Source organism: Schistocerca cancellata, chromosome 10 (genome assembly GCF_023864275.1).
Source record: "Schistocerca cancellata isolate TAMUIC-IGC-003103 chromosome 10, iqSchCanc2.1, whole genome shotgun sequence".
In the NCBI taxonomy this organism is placed as follows: domain Eukaryota; kingdom Metazoa; phylum Arthropoda; class Insecta; order Orthoptera; family Acrididae; genus Schistocerca; species Schistocerca cancellata.
Window position 1 is genome coordinate 214,959,988 of NC_064635.1, and position 24,210 is coordinate 214,984,197.

At 37.4% G+C, this 24,210-nt stretch overlaps 1 protein-coding gene across 4 annotated transcripts in view; it reads left to right on the forward strand.

Moving 5' to 3' along the window:
* LOC126106799 (gastrula zinc finger protein XlCGF17.1-like) overlaps positions 1 to 24,210 on the forward strand; it is a 154,690-nt gene that overhangs the window by 41,853 nt on the left and 88,627 nt on the right. For 3 of the 4 annotated variants that reach the window (XM_049913188.1, XM_049913187.1, XM_049913190.1), the window contains exon 4: positions 11,245 to 11,349. In XM_049913188.1, coding sequence (XP_049769145.1) covers positions 11,245 to 11,349 — 105 coding nt within the window. Of the gene's footprint in view, positions 1 to 9,892; positions 9,922 to 11,244; positions 11,350 to 24,210 lie in introns of all 4 variants that reach the window. The other variant, XM_049913189.1, reaches the window with a different exon arrangement.

Here is a 24,210-nt window from a genome sequence, read left to right on the forward strand (position 1 = left end):
AGGGAATTTAAGGTCAGGAAGAAGAATCGAAAAGTTTGAGGTTTACTGATGACATTGTAATTCAGTCAGAGATCCAAAAGACTTAGAAGAACAGTTGAATAGAATGGATAGACCTTGAAAAGAAGTTACAAGATTATAGTGACCAAGAGTGTCAGTGAAGGAGTCATCAGTGGGTGTACTCAGTGTGTGAGCTCTGGAAGATGAAACTGTTTTATATTGCAAGTTACCTGAAACAATGTGTGTGTAAATGAAGGAACATTACACAATAGAGAATTACCGAGTGAGGCAGTGCAGCTGTTAGAACACTGACCTTGTATTCGGGAGGATGGAGCTGCTCGGTCTGGCCATCCTGATGTGGGTTTTCCTGTATCATTAAGGCAGATGCAGGAATGGTTCCTTAACGTAGGCCATGGCCGAATACCAGTTGTATCCCTGTATGGTACCTGTCCTGTCCTGTTAAAGCCTGTTACAGGTATGCTGTGCATTATATCCTATTGATTGGCATTGTATTACCTGGGAAAATTGTATATCATTGTGAGATAACATTCTGATGAATAAACATAAGTAAATAAATAAATTAGTAAATAAGTGAACAAGTGTGACTACACAAGCAAGTAATGATCCCCAGGCAGTACAACCACTGCCATCATTTTATTTCTAACACAGATCCTGAAAGTAATTCACAAATAAATGTCCATGGTGATGCAGTTCAGCGTAAGTCTGATGGACACACACACACACACACACACACACACACACACACACACAAGAAAAAAACCGTTTTACTGAGTTAGGATTCACTAGAACAATGTCACTGCAGTAACTAGTTCATATGATGTGGTGAAGAACACTGGAATTGCTTCAATGAGTCTCGGGTGTGATGTCAGGTAATGTTTCCATAGCCACACAATATAAAATCAGCACCTGGAGATGAGGAGTAGCTGTCTCATTGAAATATTGTACAGGTTTCACAACATGATCTGACCTGACATTGAAGCAGTTATTATGTCGGGGAAGTCTCAAACAGCGCAACACAGGAATTATACAAAGTTCAGAATAAATGTCTGTCTCTTAAGGCAAAGGCTTGACACTGGCACAAAGTCTTTCAGTTCAGCCAGCATATACCATCCCAGGAGCACAGCGTAGGGCACGGTCGGTGGAGGCAAAGGCTCTGGTTGCGACTGCCAGGAGCTTGTCGGTAGTGCGGCTGTGTCGATCCTTTGCGATTGGTGCTGGGGTTGGACCTCTGGATGTTGTGAGTACAAGATCCTGTGGTAGTTCCGTGGGCAGAACTGCATACCTGCTGCCGAGCATTCGCTTAAGTTACCTTTGTGGTGTGCTGAACGTGGGATTGGCATGTGCAGTATAGTGTTGTGAAAGCAGTGTTGCCCATGGCAACTAAAGTTCCATTGGCACTGATATGGGTATCACTCCTTGCCACAGAGTCTGTTAGAGGCTAACTCATAAATGGATCAATGTGTTTTGATTATCTGCTGTGTTGGTATGCAATCCAGCCTGTTGTGAGGCTGGTGGCCAGCCTGTTGTGAGTCTGGTGGGGGCTTATGGTGCTGCAACGACCAGTCGTCTCTGTAGTGCTGGTAGATGCAGGTGCGGGATATACCAAAGACCGACATTGACAAAGCTAAAACGAGGGAAATGCAACACAGTGAAACTACTCCCTTTGTCACGAAAGTTTCAGGACAGGTTTTAAAAAAATAGAAAATTGCACTTACCAATTAATGATCCTAGGATTATTGACATAGTCTCCTCGGCTCTCTATACACTGTTTCTCGAAGTCTTGGAAGTGAGCAGGGAAATTTTCAACTGTGATGCTTGTAAGCTTATTTGCCACAGCCTGCTGAATGTCTGTGATATCTGTATGGAGCTTTCCTCTCAGTTGCCCATTCACTCACCGAATGAGAAAAAATTGGAAAGTGAGAGATCGGATTAATACGGTGGATGTGGGATGGCGACAACAGAATGTTTAGCCAGATATTCGGTAAGAGATAAAGCAGCGTAGGGCCTCACATTGTCGTGCGGTAAGAATCGGTCCTGAGAATGCGACAAATCAGGGTAGTGACGTCGAATTGCTTTTCGCAAACGTTTCGAGACTTAGATGTAAAGGGTTTGGTTCACTGTTTGACCTGGAAGAACGTACTCGTGGTGAACTAATCCTTTACTATCAAAGAAAGTGATAGACATTGTCTTTGTTCTTGAAGGTTGCCATTTGACTTTTTTTGATGCTGGTGATGCGGGACTCTTCCATTCGGCACTCTGACACTTTGTGTGAGGGTCATGTTGTTGTTGTTGTTGTTGTTGTTGTTGTTGTTGTGGTCTTCAGTCCTGAGACTGGTTTGATGCAGCTCTCCATGCTGCTCTATCCTATGCAAGCTTCTTCATCTCCCAGTACCTACTGCAACCTACATCCTTCTGAATCTGCTTAGTGTATTCATCTCTTGGTCTCCCCCTACGATTTTTACCCTCCACGCTGCCCTCCAATACTAAATTGGTGATCCCTTGATGCCTCAGAACATGTCCTACCAACCGATCCCTTCTTCTGGTCAAGTTGTGCCACAAACTTCTCTTCACCCCAATCCTATTCAATACTTCCTCATTAGTTATGTGATCTACCCATCTAATCTTCAGCATTCATCTGTAGCACCACATTTCGAAAGCTTCTATTCTCTTCTTGTCCAAACTATTTACCGTCCATGTTTCACTTCCATACATGGCTACACTCCATACAAATACTTTCAGAAATGACTTCCTGACACTTAAATCTATACTCGATGTTAACAAACTTCTCTTCATCAGAAACGCTTTCCGTGCCATTGCCAGTATACATTTTATATCCTCTCTACTTCGACCATCATCAGTTATTTTGCTCCCCAAATAGCAAAACTCCTTTACTACTTTAAGTGTCTCATTTCCTAATCTAATACCCTCAACATCACCCGACTTAATTCGACTACATTCCATTATCCTCGTTTTGCTTTTGTTGATGTTCATCTTATATCCTCCCTTCAAGACACCATCCATTCCGTTCAACTGCTCTTCCAAGTCCTTTGCTGTCTCTGACAGAATTACAATGTCATCGGCGAACCTCAAAGTTTTTATTTCTTCTCCATGGATTTTAATACCTACTCCGAACTTTTCTTTTGTTTCCTTTACTGCTTGCTCAATATACAGATTGAATAACATCGGGGAGAGGCTACAACCCTGTCTTACTCCCTTTCCAACCGCTGCTTCCCTTTCATGTCCCTCGATTCTTATAACTGCCATCTGGTTTCTGTACAAATTGTAAATAGCCTTTCGCTCCCTGTATTTTACCCCTGCCACCTTTAGAATTTGAAAGAGAGTATTCCAGTCAACATTGTCAAAAGCTTTCTCTAAGTCTACAAATGCTAGAAACGTAGGTTTGCCTTTCCTTAATCTTTCTTCTAAGATAAGTCGTAAGGTCAGTATTGCCTCATGTGTTCCAGTATTTCTACGGAATCCAAACTGATCTTCACCGAGGTCGGCTTCTACTACTTTTTCCATTCGTCTGTAAAGAATTCATGTTAGTATTTTGCAGCTGTGGCTTATTAAACTGATTGTTCGGTAATTTTGACATCTGTCAACGCCTGCTTTCTTTGGGATTGGAATTATTATATTCTTCTTGAAGTCTGAGGGTATTTCACCTGTTTCAAACATCTTGCTCACCAAATGGTAGAGTTTTGTCAGGACTGGCTCTCCCAAGGCCGTCAGTAGTTCCAATGGAATGTTGTCTACTCCAGGGGCCTTGTTTCGACTCAGGTCTTTCAGTGCTCTGTCAAACTCTTCACACAGTATCGTATCTCCCATTTCATCTTCATCTACATCCTCTTCCATTTCCATAATATTGTCCTCAAGTGCATTGCCCTTGTATAGACCCTCTATATACTCCTTCCACCTTTCTGCTTTCCCTTCTTTGCTTAGAACTGGGTTTCCATCTGAGCTCTTTATATTCATACAAGTGGTTCTCTTTTCTCCAAAGGTCTCTTTAATTTTCCTGTAGGCAGTATCTATCTTACCCCTAGTGAGATAAGCCTCTACATCCTTACATTTGTCCTCTAGCCATCCCTGCTTAGCCATTTTGCACTTCCTGTCGATCTCATTTTTGAGACGTTTGTATTCCTTTTTGCCTGCTTAATTTACTGCATTTTTATATTTTCTCCTTTCATCAATTAAATTCAATATTTCTTCTGTTACCCAAGGATTTCTACTAGCCCTCGTCTTTTTACCTACTTGATCCTCTGCTGCCTTCACTACTTCATCCCTCAAAGCTACCTATTCCTCTTCTACTGTATTTCTTTCCCCCATTCCTGTCAATTGTTCCCTTATGCTCTCCCTGAAACTCTGTACAACCTCTGGTTCATTCAGTTTATCCAGGCCCCATCTCCTTAAATTCCCACCTTTTTGCAGTTTCTTCAGTTTTAATCTACAGGTCATAACCAATAGATTGTGGTCAGAGTCCACATCTGTCCCTGGAAATGTCTTACAATTTAAAACCTGGTTCCTAAATCTCTGTCTTACCATTATATAATCTATCTGATACCTTTTAGTATTTCCAGGGTTCTTCCATATATACAACCTTCTATCATGATTCTTGAGCCAAGTGTTATCTATGATTAAGTTGTGCTCTGTGCAAAATTCTACCAGGCGGCTTCCTCTTTCATTTCTTAGCCCCAATCCATATTCACCTACTACGTTTCCTTCTCTCCCTTTTCCTACACTCGAATTACAGTCACCCATGACTATTAAATTTTCGTCTCCCTTCACTATCTGAATAATTTCTTTTATTTCATCATACATTTCTTCAATTTCTTCGTCATCTGCAGAGCTAGTTGGCATATAAACTTGTACTACTGTAGTAGGTGTGGGCTTCGTATCTATCTTGGCCACAATAATGCGTTCACTATGCTGTTTGTAATAGCTTACCCGCATTCCTATTTTCCTATTCATTATTAAACCTACTCCTGCATTACCCTTATTTGACTTTGTGTTTATAACTTTGTAGTCACCTGACCAGAAGTCTTGTTCCTCCTGCCACTGAACTTCACTAATTCCCACTATATCTAACTTTAACCTATCCATTTCCCTTTTTAAATTTTCTAACCTGCCTGCCCGATTAAGGGATCTGACATTCCACACTCCGATCCGTAGAACGCCAGTTTTCTTTCTCCTGATAACGACATCCTCTTGAGTAGTCCCCACCCGGAGATCCGAATGGGGGACTATTTTACCTCCAGAATATTTTACCCAAGAGGACACCATCATCATTTAACCATACAGTAAAGCTGCATGCCCTCGGGAAAAATTACGGCCGTAGTTTCCCCTTGCTTTCAGCCGTTCGCAGTACCAGCACAGCAAGGCCGTTTTGGTTATTGTTACAAGGCCGGATCAGTCAATCATCCAGACTGTTGCCCTTGCAACTACTGAAAAGGCTGCTGCCCCTCTTCAGGAACCACACGTTTGTCTGGCCTCTCAACAGATACCCCTCCGTTGTGGTTGTACCTACGGTACGGCTATCTGTATCGCTGAGGCACGCAAGCCTCCCCACCAACGGCAAGGTCAATGGTTCATGGGGGGAGGTCATGAGGGTCATACTGGTCACCAACTTTAAGCCCCAGCTATAATCTTTGACAACAATGATGTGGGCTCATGTCTGGCTCTGTCCATTAGTTCAGCAGAAATGCTTCGTCTTTCCTCTTTCTGTTTGTCTGTTAGTGAGTGAGGGATGAGTGTCATATTTCCCTAAATCTGTGGATAAACTATTATGATGCACACATCATAATTCAATTTAAGTTCTTCTGATATCGCATGCACAGTTACGTGACAATCTTGCAATAACTACCTTACACACTCCACGTTTCCATCAGTGCGTGCTGTAGATGGATGACCAGCTCTAGGATCGTCTTGAGCTGAATCTCTGCGTTCGCGAAACTATTGTGCCACTCAAAAAACTCAACTTGTTGAAAGTGCTTTGCCTGCATATGCTTGCTTAATCATTTTCCATGATTCACTATGAGTTTTCCTGAGCTTAATGCAGAACTTAATGTTCAGTCTTTGCTCACAATCACATCCTTTGTGTCACAGTAACTAATGTGCCGAGAACCCAAACAGTGTGTTGCTAAGCACAACACTGCCAACTAGTGAGGTCACAAGGTAACAGGGCCAAGGTCATTTCGAGGATGCACACCTATCAGGTAACATAAAAACAACATTTGTTCCTTTTTAGTAGTGCAAACACAGGTAAAGAAATCTGTCCAGGAACTTTTCTGACAGGAAGTAAATCAGGAGATGCTGAAGGAATTAGATAAGGAAACAGGACATTAAAAGTAGTCAGTGAGTTTTACTGTTTGGGCAGCAATATATCTGTTTATGGTTGATGTAGAGGGGATATAAAATGCAGGCTGGGCAGTAGCTGGAAAAATTTTCTGAAAGAATAATTTGTTAAAACTGGTACAAATTTAAGTGTATGGAAGTCTTTTTCAAAAGTATTTGTCTGAAGCGTATTCTTCTATGGAAGTGAAACAGGGATGACAAGCAGTTCAGATAAGGAGAGAAGCTTTTGAATTGTGGTGTTACAGAATAATGATGGAAATTAGAGTAGTACATCAAGTAACTGATCAGGAAATACTGAACTGAGGAAAAATAAATTTATGGCTCACCTTGGCTAAAAGAAGAGGTGGGTTGAGAGAACACATACTGAAGCATCAAGGAATTGTTAGTTGGGTAACGGAGGGGGGAGTGTGTGTGTGTGTGTGTGTGTGTGTGTGTGTGTGTGGGGGGGGGGGGGGGGGTCATTTATCATATTTTCTGTGTTTGGCAGTGATTTGTCATTGAAGAAAACGTCAAGTTGCACTTTTGTGTGGAATCTGGGTAAACCAATTCTGAAACCTAAAGAAGGTGCAGGGATAAGAGAGGCAACAGGACAATGCACACTAAAGCACTCTATATTTCAAACCAACTTCCAGGATGACTATTTCTTCATTTCTTAATGTAAAAATGATCAGACGTTCAGCATTTATTTTAAAAAGCCATGTAGCAAAAATGGTGGTTATTTATTAGTCACTGCACATTTAATGTGAGTAAAATATTTTCTTTTCATATAACTGGCCAGAGCCAGAGTTATGAAGAAAACGTGTATTTCATTGTACATAATTTAATCTTCTTGCTTTTAATGTTACAGTTAACACTTTGACTGTGGTTATGTAAACCTTGTGACTTTTTAGAATGCAAGCCGTTTTTATCGATTTTCAATATTTCTTATTAAGGAAAGTAACCAACGCTTTACTTTGATGCTGACCTTTTGTGATAGCTAAAACTATTTCACTTGTATTACCCGTCTCCAGCTTCTTTAGTGTTTAGTTTTTTCCCTTGTATTTTTAAGGAATATTTAGCAAAAAATATAAAACTGTACTGAAGTAGAGGGTTGGGTGGTAACTGTTCTAGCTCTCATAATCTATTATTTTACTTTCACTGACTAAAAAGTAACATGCTAAAGCACTAATTATAAATTTTCACACTTTATTTTCACATAGTAAATTTTATGATACATTCTCAGACGTGGTTTGTGCATTGTGATTTGTACTTTTTGCACTGGTATGTTGTGTCTTCAGTTACAACATTTCATTTTACTTTTATCTGGCTAAGCATACTTTGCATATTCTCTGGATTCATGTTTTACGTCATGGTGGTAACATTTATTTTTTTCAGGAAATGCTTTCCTGTAGATAGCCTGTCCAGCTGACACCCAGTTGAACTAGGTCTGCGAGTGTCCTCAGACTTTGCCTGTCGGCAATTTTGCTCTCCATACCATTATGAGTTTAAACAGAGGCATCTTCTTATTTTTTACTGTACTTCGATGAATGCATACATTCACTAGATGCATGAGGAATCGGTGAAATCCAAGACACTAGGGCCCATCAATATACACATTTCCTATATGTGTGTCACAGCAGTGGATGGGATTGGCAGTTAAGGTGTTAACAGTATTCCTGCTACTTTAAATTCAGTCACTATCTTCAGACCTTTCTGCACCTTTCTAGTTTTTTCCTGTTAGAAACTAACTTTGCTTACATTCCACTAAATATGGAGCCAGTTTCATGTGTAAATCACTATTATTTATTTGGACATTTTATTTGTGTGCATTCAAAAGTCAGGAGTAGATTTTAAACAATTTTGTTCTTTTCTGTATTTTTAATCCTTCTGAAGCATACTATTATTTTCAGAGTGGCACATCATCAATTCAGATTATACTTATCTTATTCAGGGGATGAGTTTAAGTCCTGAGATCTCGGTGCACAAGTAAACACATGAATAAAAGTATTTTCTTACTTTCAAGCTTTTATTACAGTAAATCATCAAAGCACCAAAACGTCAACAATACATTATGAGCCAAAAAAACACTGACCCCATCTAAAACAGTCTGACCCAACACAAATAAGGCACCAATGAAAGATGAGGCAAGAGATAATAAATTACATGACCCCAACAGTGATCATCTTTATAATCATTCATCAGTTAGTATACTTCTAGTCTTATTAGAATTTATTCTTACAATTAGATTTTTTATACTTAAGCAATATTTAACAGACTACATGTGATATATTACTCAAAATTTTTCTAAACTGTGTTGACATAAAGTTCTCTTACAAAATGTGGCTCTCTGGCACAGTTGTAATGCTCTTTTTCATACAATTTAGAGACTGTTCCATATTTATATAAATTCATACTTCTATCATGGTTTGTTAATTGCTCTCCTGTATTCAGTTATTACCAGTATACATTACATAAAATTATCCAAGCTCTGTTTCATACCAACTGACCCGTTTTTAAACAACATGAAACAGTGCATTAAAACAGTGAAGTGCCCATCACTCATTACTTATTATTATGGAATGTAAGTTACACAAATTTGAATAGCAACACACTTCGTATTGTGGACAACCACAGCTGTTAGAATGCATTATTGTTAAACACAACTGCAGGAGCTGTTGAATAATCCTTTATTTGTACAACCATTTTTGCGGCACTTAAGTTGCATTATCAGGTATATCTGAATAGAAAATAACAGAGATTGAAGAAAAACTTGAAAACTTTTTGACAAGAGGTCCAGTGAAATAAATATGTAACTTCAGTGATGATTAGAGACGAAATACTCAAAATGGACAATAACCATCAAGAGAATTGAGTAGGCAGTTAGCAGAATACTTACATTCAAGTCGTTAACATTGAAACATAGAGATTATTTGACACCCCCATCACTCTGTCATGTTGTATTAAAATGTCCTGAAAGGAACTGTAGTTGAAATAAGGGTGGCAGAATGAAGGAGATGGCTGTGGTAAATGTATTAATTCTAAAAAGGAACACAGAGAAACATAAAACAAAATGTATCAACTGGATCAAAGACTGGATAAAACTAAAGACAATCTATTGTATCATCCTTACCCAGAGGACAATAACTATATCATCACGCAGGGCCTTGAAATGCATGGTACTATAAAAGTTCTATAATCATATAAACTGCAGTGAAGTACTGGAACCCATGATGAAAATGTGAACAACCACCATATGCTGTGACCTGGCATTATGTTGACATCCATGTGAATCGGTGTCAAACCACTGACATCAACATTACGTGCTGGATTTTCTGGACTGACAATAATTTATTACCTCCAGTTTTATTGCATGGATCCATTAAAATGATAGACTTATTGTATTTTTCTTTAAAACCTACAGAGTAGTAGCTTTATAAACCAGTGTAGGCCATGTACACTCTGCATGTGCCTAATCTGATGTGGTAGGAGTTTGTCGACAATTACTTCAATTTTGGCAATGTTTAACTACTTACTATGTTTCTAACAGGGCAACAGCAGAACCATGCTTTAACAAAGGTGAGTAGAACTCATTCCATTTGTCATAAGACCTTTTCACCTTGTATAAAGAATTACATTTCTTCTCTGCTAGTTTGTATTTAAGGATAATGTTCGAGTGTTCTATTTTGCATTACAACTTTTGTTAATTCTGACAAAGCTGAATTGAGGTGCTCTATCACCTGACAAAAGTGACCGAATAATGAAAATCTAAGTTAGTGAAGCATAAAGTGTCTGAGGCATATCAATGACAAAATGATGACGTCATGTGGTTTATTGATACATTTCCCATTGTAGTTGGTCTGACTGGCCTTAATAATTTTACTAAATTTGATGATTTCAATACAGATGTAAGTTCACAACCTATTGAATATAGTAAGCTCAGACACTACATGAACACAAACACTAAAATAGATTATGCTACAATCAGCAAAAATGTTAAAGATAATGTAAACTACACTTTGTAGTGTCTGTTTATGTAGTGTTTGAGTTTACTATATTTGAAAGGTTGTGAACTTGCATCTGTATTAAAATTATCAAATGTAGTAAAATTATTAAGGCCAGTCAGACCAACTACACTAGTAAATGTATCCATAAACCACATGATGTCATCATTTGGTGGGTGATATGCCTCGGACACTTTATGCTTCATTAACTTAAGGTCATCACTGTGCAGCACAACACTCATTTCAAATCCTGCTTCTGTAGTGTTGTGTTAAAGAAGGGAATTTTTTTTAACTGCTACATGTTTTCTGGCATAAACTGTCGCACCATTGCTTTCTTGGCATTGGTTGCAAGAACTATTTGCTAGTAAGTAGCCTTCTAATTGGTAGTATATTATTTCTCTGGACTTTCATCTGAGTTAATACTAAAAATTGTGGTTACTGTTCCTTTATGAATATTTTAAATATGTAGAGTTTGTTTCTGAGGTATGGTGCATTTAAATGCAACATCTTTAAAGGTGGTATTTCTTTGTTGGATTACTGTTTTGCACGAGTTACATTTACTTAAGTTACATTTATTATTACAGTAGCCTAATGCATTAATTGGGCATTTATGATTGTGTTGCAATAATTATATATTTTACAGCCTGGATTTTCTCCAAGTAGACAGAACTCTGACACATCTGAACTACATCCCTGAAGATTAGTTGACAGTACAGTATAAATTTGCTACATGATGCCTGTATAGTGCCACCTTCATAACTCTAATCATTTCATTCAAAGGCATTTGTTAGGCATGGAAATCCAGGGAAGTGGATTGATCATTTCTCTGTGATTTTGCTTGAAAGTTTGTTGTTCTCCGTGCCTTACCTTGAAGGTTATTTTCTTTCAACTGTTTCAGGAATGTCCATCTCCAGAAGACCATCTTATGTCCAGTACATTCAATATTGTCAAAACAGAGTATGAGGATGATGAGGGGCACACAGGGAGCAATAATGACAGGGAGGTGAGTCACGTTCCTCTGTAACACGACGATCCTATTATTCAGGCACTTCACGTGTCATTATGTATAATTGTGCCTTGGCAAAGGCTTCTAATGAGGAGAGGATTCGACTTCTTGAAACACTCTATGCAGTGATGTAGGTTAAGGTCCAAAGTATCACACCCTGCAGTCATTCACCATGCTGGTCTCTTGTTTGCGAAAAATGGACGAAAAAATATTTTGGAATTTGGCGTGATGTTCTACGGCTTTAAAAATAGTTATGTTAATCAAAGTATTTTCATAGTGTAGTGATTATCGTGAGGATGTCACATGAAAAAGGTTGTGGGTTCGAATCTTGCCAGCTGCATTGAAATCTCTTTATATTTAAATCTTTATTGAAATTTCTTTAAGCATTATTTTTATTCAGTTAACTGGTTTAAATGTATTTTTTTTTGCTTCTATTCCTTTGTCACATCATTTTAATCAGCATGTTAACTGTGTCAGTTGCTTTTATTTCTTCTTCATATCATTCTTTTTCCACTTGGAATCTTTCTGCATGTAAATTTCATTATTTTTATTTATCTGTCACAACATTTACACATTTAAAACTGCTGATTTATTGGTTAAAAACAAAAGACGAATCTATTGTATGGACTGTGTAGTGGTGTCAAAAATGTTTTTCTCATTACTAGATGTCCATTATTTTTAATGAAAATTGTCACATAAACATTTAAAACATAAATTCTTACTGCACTGTTTACAAAATAATGCAGATGAAGATTAAAACAAAAGAAGGGATCGTAGCCTACGTAAAACAAGATTCAGCAAAATAAGGAATAAACATAATGGATGCAATAACATGAATGGAAATAGAATATGATAAAAGAGAAATACATAAATTGAAATCAGTAAATAATGATTATTAAAATCACATTCACAGAGGTTCCAATTGGAAAAGGAATGATAGGAAGAAGAAATGACAGTAATTGAAACAGTTAATATACTGATTAAAATGATATAACAAAGGACTAGAAATAAAAAAAATTACATGTCAACCAGTTAACTGAATAAAAATAATGGTCAGTCATTTCAATATAGATTAAAAACATAAAAAAATTCAAAGCACATGACAAGATTCAAACTCAATATCTCGTTCGCAGGAATCGCACAATAACTTGTAGTGCTTCAAGAATTTCGGTGTAAATTCTAGAAACACTCGGCCTTCCACCGTCTCAAACACCCGATATTTTACGTATGAGTGTGGGAGAGTGAGAACATTTCTACCAATCCACCTGTTTCTATGTGCAGGTCGGAAGTTTGTTACTAGAAGACTGTAAGAGGGGTGAGTCACTGACGATGGCAAGTGTTTGCCACCATCGCCACAGAAGACATGATGAAAACTCAGGGTATAATTATGGAATATTCTTTAATGTGTTAGTGAAAGTTATAATTGTAGATCATCATCATCATCATTTAAGACTGATTATGCCTTTCAGCGTTCAGTCTGGAGCATAGCCCCCCTTATAAAATTCCTCCATGATCCCCTATTCTGTGCTAACATTGGTGCCTCTTCTGATGTTAAACCTATTACTTCAAAATCATTCTTAACCAAATCCAGGTACCTACCTTCTCCTTGGTCTGCCCCAACTCCTCCTACCCTCTACTGCTGAACCCATGAGTCTCTTGGGTAATCTTGCTTCTCCCATGCGTGCAACATGACCCCACCATGTAAGCCTGTTCACCCTGACTGCTACATCTATAGAGTTCATTCCCAGTTTTTCTTTGATTTCCTCATTGTGGACACCCTCCTGCCACTGTTCCCATCTACTAGTACCTGCAATCATCCTAGCTACTTTCATATCCGTAACCTCAACCTTGTTGATAAGGTAACCTGAATCCTCCAGCTTTCGCTCCCATACAACAAAGTTGGTCGAAAGATTGAACGGTGCACAGATAACTTAGTCTTGGTACTGACTTCCTTCTTGCAGAAGAGAGTAGATCGTAGCTGAGTGCTCACTGCATTAGCTTTGCTGCATCTCACTTCTGGTTCTTTCACTATGTTGCCATCCTGTGAGAATATGCATCCTAAGTACTTGAAACCGTCCACCTGTTCTAACTTTGTTCCTCCTATTTGGCACTCAATCTGTTTATATTTCTTTCCCACTGACATTATTTTAGTTTTGGAGATGCTAATATTCATACCATAGTCCTTACATTTCTGATCTAACTCTGAAATATTACTTTGCAAACTTTCAATCGAATCTGCCATCACAACTAAGTCATCCGCATATGCAAGACTGCTTATTTTGTGTTCACATATCTTAATCTCACCCAGCCAGTCTATTGTTTTCAACATATGATCCATAAATAATATGAACAACAGTGGAGACAGGTTGCAGCCTTGTCTTACCACTGAAACTACTCTGAACCATGAACTCAATTTACCGTCAACTCTAACTGCTGCCTGACTATCCATGTAAAGACCTTTAATTGCTTGCAAAAGTTTGCCTCCTATTCCATAATCTTGTAGAACAGACAATAACTTCCTCCTTGGAACCCGGTCATCCTTTTCTAGATCTATAAAGCATAGATACAATTCCCTGTTCCACTCGTAACACTTCTCCATTATTTGCTGTAAGCTAAAGATCTGGTCCTTACAACCTCTAAGAGGCCTAAACCCACACTGATTTTCATCCAATTGGTCCTCTACTAATACTCGCACTTTCCTTTCAACAATACCTGAGAAGATTTTACCCACAACACTGATTAAAGAGATACCTCTGTAGTTGTTACAATCTTTTCTGTTTCCATGTTTAAAGATTGGTGTGATTACTGCTTTTGTCCAGTCTGATGGAACCTGTCCCGACTCCCAGGCCATTTCAGTTATGCTGTGTAGCCATTTAAGACCTGACATTCCACTGTATTTGATGAGTTCCGACTTAATTTCATCCACCCCAGCCACTTTATTGCACTGGAATCTATTGACCATTTTCTCCACTTCCTCAAATGTGATCCTATTTCCATCATCATTCCTATCCCATTCTACCTCGAAATCTGAAACATTACTGATCGTATTTTCACCTACATTGAGCAACTCTTCAAAATATTCCCTCCATCTGCCCAAGGCATCCACAGGATTCACCAGCAGTTTTCCTGACCTGTCCAAAATACTTGCCATTTCCTTCTTACCTCCCTTTCGAAGACTGCTAATTACACTCCAGAATGGTTTTCCAGCAGCTTGACCCATAGTCTCCAACCTGTTTCCAAAGTCTTCCCACGATTTCTTCTTGGATGCTGCAATTATCTGTTTGGCTTTGTTTCTTTCTTCAACATAACTTTCTCTGTCTACCTGGGTTCTGGTATGTAGCCATTTTTGATACGCCTTCTTTTACTTTTGCAGGCTGCCTTGACTGTGTCATTCCACGAAGCTGTTTGCTTCATCCTACTTTTACAGACTACTGTTCCAAGACATTCTTTAGCCACTTCTAGTACTGTGTCTCTGTACCTTGTCCATTCCTTTTCCAATGACTGTAATTGACTACATTCAACTAACTGGTACCTTTCTGAGATCGCTGTTATGTACTTATGCCGGGTTTCCTTATCCTGAAGTTTCTCCACTCTTATCCTCCTACATATGGACCTGACCTCCTGCACTTTCGGCCTCACAATTCCAATTTCACTGCAGATTAAATAATGATCAGTGTCATCAAAAGGAGAAAAAGAGAAAAAACAATTGACTATATACTTTTAACTCACTTCATGTCTTGGACTTGGAGAAGTCAAGACGCATGTTCATATTTTCAAATGGTTTTCAAGCCAACTGTTATGTCTCAATGTACTTAAATGTTGCTAAACCTCGAGATACGAATGAGACAACAAAGATATTTATATCTCTTCTTAGAGAATTTTGTTCTGCATAGCAGTTCTAGTACATTGTTAATCAATGAGCACGTTGACAGTAAAGTTCATGTGATCAATAGATTACAGAAATTACTATTGCGAAAAACATTAGATTGTGGCAACCAAAGTGACAGAAGAGAAGACGCCAACTTTTCGACTAAGAAGATTGGGTGTGGAGAGTAAGCAGTTTTCACACACGTACATTGTGCCGACGCCGATGCAGTAACCAGCTACCAATGCCGACTGCACCAGTTGCTGCTCACCAGTGCTGACTCCATGTCCGCTCGCCGACGACAACACTGAAACCAACATTCGATGCCGCCGGCGCCACTGCTGTCCACTGGCGCTGATTACACATCCACTCACCAACGCAGCTAGAACTCTACGACGGGTGAGCAAAAACCAATAATTATTTGGTAAAGTTGAGGAGACGGTTGAATGATAAACTTTTAGTGTAGTTACTGTACTCAGTGGTGAATTTTCTTCTAGATGATTATTAGGTCTAAGATCAATAAAATTATGGATCAAGAACAGCAACAAACTTCAGAACCAACCACGGCCATTAAAGTGACTAGGGAAATGTCAGATTGGTCTGAAGTAGTGAATTTAATCAAAGCTCAAAATGCCCAAATTGCAACTTTAAGTGAAAAATTAGATGCACTGAGTGCAAATTCGACCACTTTAAGACAACAACTAAATGCTAGATTAGATGACCAAAGTGCTAAGTTGGATCTAGGTGAAAGATTAGATGCTCAGAGTGAAATTCTAAGTAATCAAAGTGAAACCTTGAACAGTCAAGCAGCAAATATAGTTTTATTGAAAACTGAATTTGACACTAGCTCTTTGAATACTGATGTTAATCAGCTATTTACTGAATTTAACCAGAGACAGGATGAACAATTTCAGAATTTAGCTAAAAAACTAGAATTGATATTGAAGATAAATGTAGAATCTGAATTTAGTGAAAAATTAAAATTTTGTGAAAATGTATGTAATGTTAAATTTAATTCTGTAAGACAGGAAATGAATACTTTGAAAGAGAGCACAGGAAGTAATGTCGATTATTCAATCGAAAATCCCAGGTATTACTAGATGCATTGTTAGGTTGCGAGTAGATAATATAGGACGAAGTTTTAAAGGAAAAACAGCCAACTTTGACGTTATAAATGTAAGTAGTTTTGCGGAACCATTTGAACTAATTAAAGATCGAGAAGTTACTGAGAGTATAATCTCTGGAAACATTTCGATGGTTGCTTTTTCTGAAGTTAATGATGCTAGCAAGGTTATGGATGACTTGTGCGAAGAATTCAAACTTGTCCGTGACAAAGTAGAAAATAAAATACCTTTACTTAATGTTGTGTTTCCTAGTAAAGTGGTAATTGTGTTGCTGTGGGGAGACCTTCACACAAAATGTAATGTGAAGTACTCATCTGCATTTCCTCAAGTGAGGTTAATGTCAGATCCATGGGATCTGGGCAGGGGCACATTTGTCTTCCAGGTACGTTAACATTCTGTGTTAACGGGAGGAGTGACGACTGTCTGATCCCTAGTTGTTTTCGGTATTTCTTCTGTACTATTTTTCCTGTACCAAATTCTCTTCAAATCTTGAACTATTCTGTAATCTATTCTTGAATTCTGAAACTATCCTATAGGTTTAGTGTATATGAAACCGGAATATGAATACAAGATGTACTGATTAAAGAGGATCACAGATAAACAGTGATCTCTAGAAATGAAATGAAACAAATAGAATATTGTATTAGTGGAAAGAATAATATGAGGGTACTAATTAAACAGAGTGATATTGAGATGACAAAAACTGAATAGAGTATTGTATGTGTGCAAAAGATAGTAATGTGGTTAACTAAACAGCTAATATGCTATAGTAAGGTGAAGGTGAGAATGTCCTTTCTGAAGGAGACATTTAACATAATACCTCCTCAGGCTTCTAACTCAAGTACTGGTGAAGTAGGGATCCGGGGGAAGGGGGGTGGGAAGGGTTTTCCTGTCATTGGGGCTATCTTCTTTCACTTCTTTGATCTTAGCAACCAGTTCTACTTTTTCCTTTCTTACTTCTTATCTGAGTACTTACCTTTCTTTTCTTTCCATATTCATATACTTCTATCATAGAAGTCCTTCTCTTTTTCCGTGGTTACAAAGAACCTTCAACTTATTTCACATAAGTAGGCCAAAGAATCAGGATACACAAACACACATCTACATACACACAAAGATACACTTAAACACAAACAGGAGAATTACGAATTAGAAACCTGAAGTGATGTCAGAACTGCCAAGGGATGTAGGGGAATAAGGATATACATACATGTGGGTAGATTCACACATTATATGGTTTGATATGTGACTGTTCTGCATTGTTCCACTTTTTTTTCTTTGTCACTTCTTATATATACATACATGTATATAAAGAAAGAAGGGTAACAATCAACTGACATGTCTTGGAGCCCAGTTTATAGGGAAACAGATGTAAACAAAAAGTACAATTCATTTTTAAATGAATTCATGTTAGATTAGATTAGGTTAGATTAATACTAGTTCCATGGATCATGAATACGATATTTCGTAATGATGTGGAACGAGTCAAATTTTCCAATACATGACATAATTAAGTTAATTTAACAACATACTTAAGTTAATATAACAACTTTTTCATTTTTTGTGTTTTTTTATTTTTATTTTTTTAATTTTTTATTAATATATTTTTTTTAAATTTACATGTAAAAATTCCTCTATGGAGTAGAAGGAGTTGTCATTCAGAAATTCTTTTAATTTCTTCTTAAATACTTGTTGGTTATCTGTCAGACTTTTGATACTATTTGGTAAGTGACCAAAGACTTTAGTGCCAGTATAATTCATCCCTTTCTGTGCCAAAGTTAGATTTAATCTTGAATAGTGAAGATCATCCTTTCTCCTAGTATTGTAGTTAAGCACACTGCTATTACTTTTGAATTGGGTTTGGTTGTTAATAACAAATTTCATAAGAGAGTATATATACTGAGAAGCTACTGTGAATATCCCTAGATCCTTAAATAAATGTCTGCAGGATGATCTTGGGTGGACTCCAGCTATTATTCTGATTACACACTTTTGTGCAATAAATACTTTATTCCTCAGTGATGAATTACCCCAAAATATGTTGCCATATGAAAGCAACGAGTGAAAATAGGCGTAGTAAGCTAATTTACTAAGATGTTTATCACAAAAATTTGCAATGACCCTTATTGCATAAGTAGGTGAACTCAAACATTTCAGCAGATCATCAATGTGTTTCTTCCAATTTAATCTCTCATCAATAGATACACCTAAAAATTTGGAATATTCTACCTTAGCTATATGCTTTTGATTAAGGTCTATATTTATTAATGGCATCATACCATTCACTGTACGGAACTGTATGTACTGTGTCTTATCAAAATTCAGTGAGAGTCCGTTTACAAGGAACCACTTAGCAATTTTATGAAAGACAGTTTTGACAATTTCATCAGTTAAGTCTTTTTTTGTCAGGTGTGATTACTATACTTGTATCATCAGCAAAGAGAACTAACTTTGCCTCTTCATGAATATAGAATGGCAAGTCATTAATATATATTAAGAAGAACAAAGGACCCAAGACTGACCCTTGTGGAACCCCATTCTTGATAGTTCCCCAGTTTGAGGAATGTGCTGATCTTTGCATATTATGAGAACTACTTATTTCAACTTTCTGCACTCTTCCAGTTAGGTATGAATTAAACCATTTGTGCTCTGTCCCACTCATGCCACAATACTTGAGCTTGTCTAGCATAATTTCATGATTTACACAATCAAAAGCCTTTGAGAGATCACAAAAAATCCCAATGGGTGGTGTTCGGTTATTCAGATCATTCAAAATTTGATTGGTGAAAGCATATATGGCATTTTCTGTTGAAAAACCTTTCTGGAAACCAAACTGACATTTTGTTAGTACTTCATTGTTACAGATATGTGAAGCTACTCTTGAATACATTACTTTCTCAAAAATTTTGGATAAAGCTGTTAGAAGGGAGATTGGACGGTAATTGTTGACATCAAATCTATCTCCCTTTTTATGCAAAGGTATAACAATAGCATATTTCAGTCTATCAGGGAAAATGCCCTGTTCCAGAGAGCTATTACAGAGGTGGCTGTGAATCTTACTTACCTGTTGAGAACAAGCTTTTAGTATTTTGCTGGAAATGCCATCAATTCCATGTGAGTTTTTGCTTTTAAGCAAGTTTATTATATTCTTAATTCCAGAGGGAGAAGTGGGTGAGATTTCAATTGTATCAAATTGCATAGGTATGGCCTCTTCCATTAACAGCCTAGCATCTTCTAATGAACACCTGGATCCTACTATATCCACAAGATTTAGAAAATGATTGTTAAAAATATTTTCAACTTCTGACTTTTTGTTCGTAAAGTTTTCATTCAATTTGATGGTAATACTGTCTTCCTGTGCTCTTGGTTGACCTGTTTCTCTTTTAATAATATTCCAAATTGTTTTAATTTTATTATCAGAGTTGCTGATTTCAGACATGATACACATACTTCTGGATTTTTTAATAACTTTTCTTAATATAACACAGTAGTTTTTATAATGTTTGATAGTTTCTGGGTCACTACTCTTTCTTGCTGTCAGATACATTTCCCTTTTCTGGTTACAAGATATTTTTATACCCTTAGTAAGCCATGGTTTGTTACAAGGTTTCTTACGAGTATATTTAACTATTTTCTTGGGGAAGCAGTTTTCAAATGCATTTACAAAAATGTCAGGAAATAAATTATATTTTAAATTGGCATCAGGTTCACGGTACACCTCATCCCAGTCTAACTGCTGTAGGCTTTCCCTGAAATTTGCAATTGTTAAATCATTGACTGAACGTACTACTTTGGAGGACTGTTTAGTACTGCTGAATGGAGCTATGTCATATATTGTAACTAGCTGTGCACCATGATCAGAAAGACCATTCTCAACAGGCTGAGCATTTATCTGGTTAAACTTATCTTGGTCTATAAAGAAGTTATCTATCAGTGAGCTGCTATCCTTTACCACCCAAGTAGGAAAATCAATAACGGGTGTCAAATTGAAAGAACCGAGTAATACTTCAAGGTCATTTTTCCTATTACCCTCTTTCAGAGAATCTACATTGAAATCCCCACAAATAATAATTTGCTTCCCCCTGTCTGACAGATGGCACAACAAGGAGTCCAAATTTTTCAGAAATAGATGAAAATTTCCTGATGGGGACCTATATACAGTTACAATTATAAATGTGCCTTTATTTAATTTAAGCTCACAGGCACATGCTTCTATATGTTTCTCTACACAAAACTTTTTTGTTTCTATACTTTTTGCACAATGATAACTTTTGACATATATGGCAACTCCTCCTTTCTCCATATTTTCTCTCATTACATGTGCAGAGAGCTTATATCCACTTACATTTACCTTATCCATATCAGTAACAATGTGATGCTCAGACAGGCATAGTATATCTATTTCATCCTCAGCTTCTAAATCTTCTAAACAAACCAGAAGCTCATCTATTTTATTCTTTAAACTCCCAATATTTTGATGAAATATATTCATGTCTTTATTTGAGTCCATCTTTCCCAAAAAAGTAGTTGGAAATAGTCATATAGGCAATGCCAAGAAGTCTTGGATCGCTACAGGGATAATAACATCTTGTAGAACAAAGAGGATGTTATACAGTTCTCTCAGGACTTGTAATGGTCCAAAGAAATGACAACACTACAAACTTTACTGTAGCATTCTCAAGAAGATTATAAATAAATATAAAAGGATGTGCATAAAATCAGAAATTGAAAGCTCAGAAAATAAAATTAAAACTATATGGAATGTAATAAAGAGGGAAACTGCTAAGAAAACAGGGAACATGTCTCAGGTAGAGATTAAAACAGGGGACAGTATCATAAAGAAACCTGAGTTAGTTACAAAAATATTTGATAACCACTTTTTGAGAGCAGCAGAGAAGACAGGCTGTAATGGTTATATGGAAGAATCATTGTCCCTCCTACAGAAAGCCATTAGCAACAGAATCCCACAGTCATATTTACCTCCATTTACTGTAAGCAAAGTCATAAGAGTAATTAGATCATTAAAAATAAAAATTTGGCTGGTGTGAGCAATATTTCTAGTAAAATACTGAAACACTGTTATAAATTTGTTAGTCCCACCTTATGCGACATATACAATACACCCCTACAAGAAAGGATTGTCCCTGACAGACTAAAATTAGCTGTAGTTATTCCTCTCTTTATAAAAGGTGATAAAAACAATGTTACAAACTATCGCCCAATATCACTATTAACCACCTTCTCATAAATTCATGAAAAACTCATGCACAGGAGGATTGTAGATCATCTCAACTTCCACAGTATCTTAAGCAAAAACCAGTTTGGTTTTTGTGCTGGTCTTTGTACTGAACAGGCAATATTCTCTTTCAGAAACCAAGTTTTGGAAGCCATTAACAAAAAGTGTCTCCAGTGGGTATTTTTTGTGATCTCACGAAAGCCTTTGACTGTGTAAACCACCAAATTCTTTTGAAAAAGGCAGAATACTATGGTTTAGGTGGTACTGTTGGCTTGTAGCTACAATCATATCTAAAGGATCGGAAGCAGACTGTAATGCTAAATGGCTCTTCTGGAGAACCTGCTTCATCTGACTGGGGCACGATAACGTGTGGTGTGCTTCAAGGCTCCGTTTTGTGCCCACTGCTATTCCAATTTTCATTAATGATCTTCCTCATTGTTCTGAGACAAACAGCAAATTTACCCTGCTCGCTGATGATACCACAATTGTAAGTGACGATTTGATAGATCACAATCTTGAACAAACTACAAATACTCTTTTTAATGACATCTTAAATTGCTTCTCCTCAAATGGTCTCTCACTCAATGCAAATAAAACTCATTATATGAGGTTCTATACATCACAAAGTAACCTCGATGAAATTAACATAAAATGTAGAGATCAACCAATACAGAAAGTTGAAGATACAAAATTCCTGAGTGCTTGTATGGACAGCAAATGTAATTGGTCAGTTCTCATTCTTCATTTATGTTAAAAACTTAGCTCGGCAACATTTGCATTACGGGTAATTTCTTCAGTGGCTGAATTTGATGCCATTAAGGTTGCCTGCTTTGGCTACTTCCACTCATTGATGTCATATGCTATCATATTCTGGGGGAGCCAACCACTTGCAATAAAAGTTTTCACTGTCCAAAAAAAAAAGCAATCAGAATAATGTGTGGGGTCCATCAAAGACACTCTTGCAGGCACTGTTTCGAAAGTTAGGTATCCTAACAACTGCCTCACAGTATATTTTTTCCTTGCTGACCTTTGTGTGCAAAAATTATTCTATCTACCAAGACAACAGTAAATTCCATGGCTATAACACCAGAAACAAAAACAATCTACATGTCGAAATGAAACATCTCACTCTGGTTTAAAGAGGAGTTTACTACTCCAGCATTAAGCTGTTCAATGCTCTCCCACTACATATCAAATGTGTTCATACAGAACTGCCAAAATTTAAACAAGTTCTCAAAGAATACCTGACAGAGAAATATTTTTATACTGTGGATGAATATTTGAAAGAATATGTATACCATCACTAAACTTACTGTGTCTAGAACTAGTTCAATTGATTTTATTGAGCATATGAGCATTATCACACTTTTTGTAACGATAGATTGGCTGTATCTGTATTTGCTCTTGTAGGCCTAATAACTGATTTAACTTTGTGCTCTTATTTATAACCTTTATTTGAAACACTTTTTTCTGTTAAATGGTTGTTATGTTATCTAGCTGAAATCGTATCTATTACTGTGTTTATAGTATGTCTTACTTAAACTATGTACAATGTGGCATTGAATTGCCCTTGTATTTATAGTAAGTTTAAATTGAAACCTGTATAATTTGACACGTTCCATATCCTTGTGATAGACTCACTAACTGGATCTATGGAACATGAAATAAATAGAATGAGATTTTCACTCTGCAGCGGAGTGTGCGCTGATATGAAACTTCCTGGCAGATTAAAACTGTGTGCCCGACCGAGACTCGAACTCAGGACCTTTGCCTTTCGCGGGCAAGTGCTCTACCAACTGAGCTACCGAAGCACGACTCACGCCCGGTACTCACAGCTTTACTTCTGCCAGTACCTCGTCTCCTACCTTCCAAACTTTACAGAAGCTCTCCTGCGAACCTTGCAGAACTAGCACTCCTGAAAGAAAGGATATTGCAGAGACATGGCTTAGCCATCTTTGTAGATTTTCACTCTGCAGCGGAGTGTGCGCTGATATTAAACGTCCTGGCAGATTAAAACTGTGTGCCCGACCGAGACTCGAACTCGGGACCTTTGCCTTTCGCGGGCAAGTGCTCTACCAACTGAGCTACCGAAGCACGACTCACGCCCGGTACTCACAGCTTTACTTCTGCCAGTACCTCGTCTCGTCTCCTACCTTCCGAGTTCGAGTCTCGGTCGGGCACACTGTTTTAATCTGCCAGGAAGTTTCATGAAATAAATAAATAAATAAATAAATGGAGAGACAGGAGCAGGAGAAAGGGTATAATAATTATAAAACAGTGATAAGCTAAATTGAAGTTAATCATGATAGTCACTTTTGAAAAAACAGGATTACAAGTACTCTGATGAGTTATAGAGTTGTGAGACTTGATCAATATGTGTAGGCATAGTGTCTACTGAGAGTCAGTAAATACAGGTAGACATACCATCTACTATGAGTTGAAATATATGTGTAGGCATAATATCTGCTTATATGGTAGAAGTGAGGAGTGAAAGAGTACTCTATGGTATTAGATGACATATTAGAAAGTAGAATTGAGGTGTAAAGCAGATTTGTAATTTTACCAGGGACTATTTGATCATTGTTGTTGTTGTTGTGGTCTTCAGTCCTGAGACTGGTTTGATGCAGCTCTCC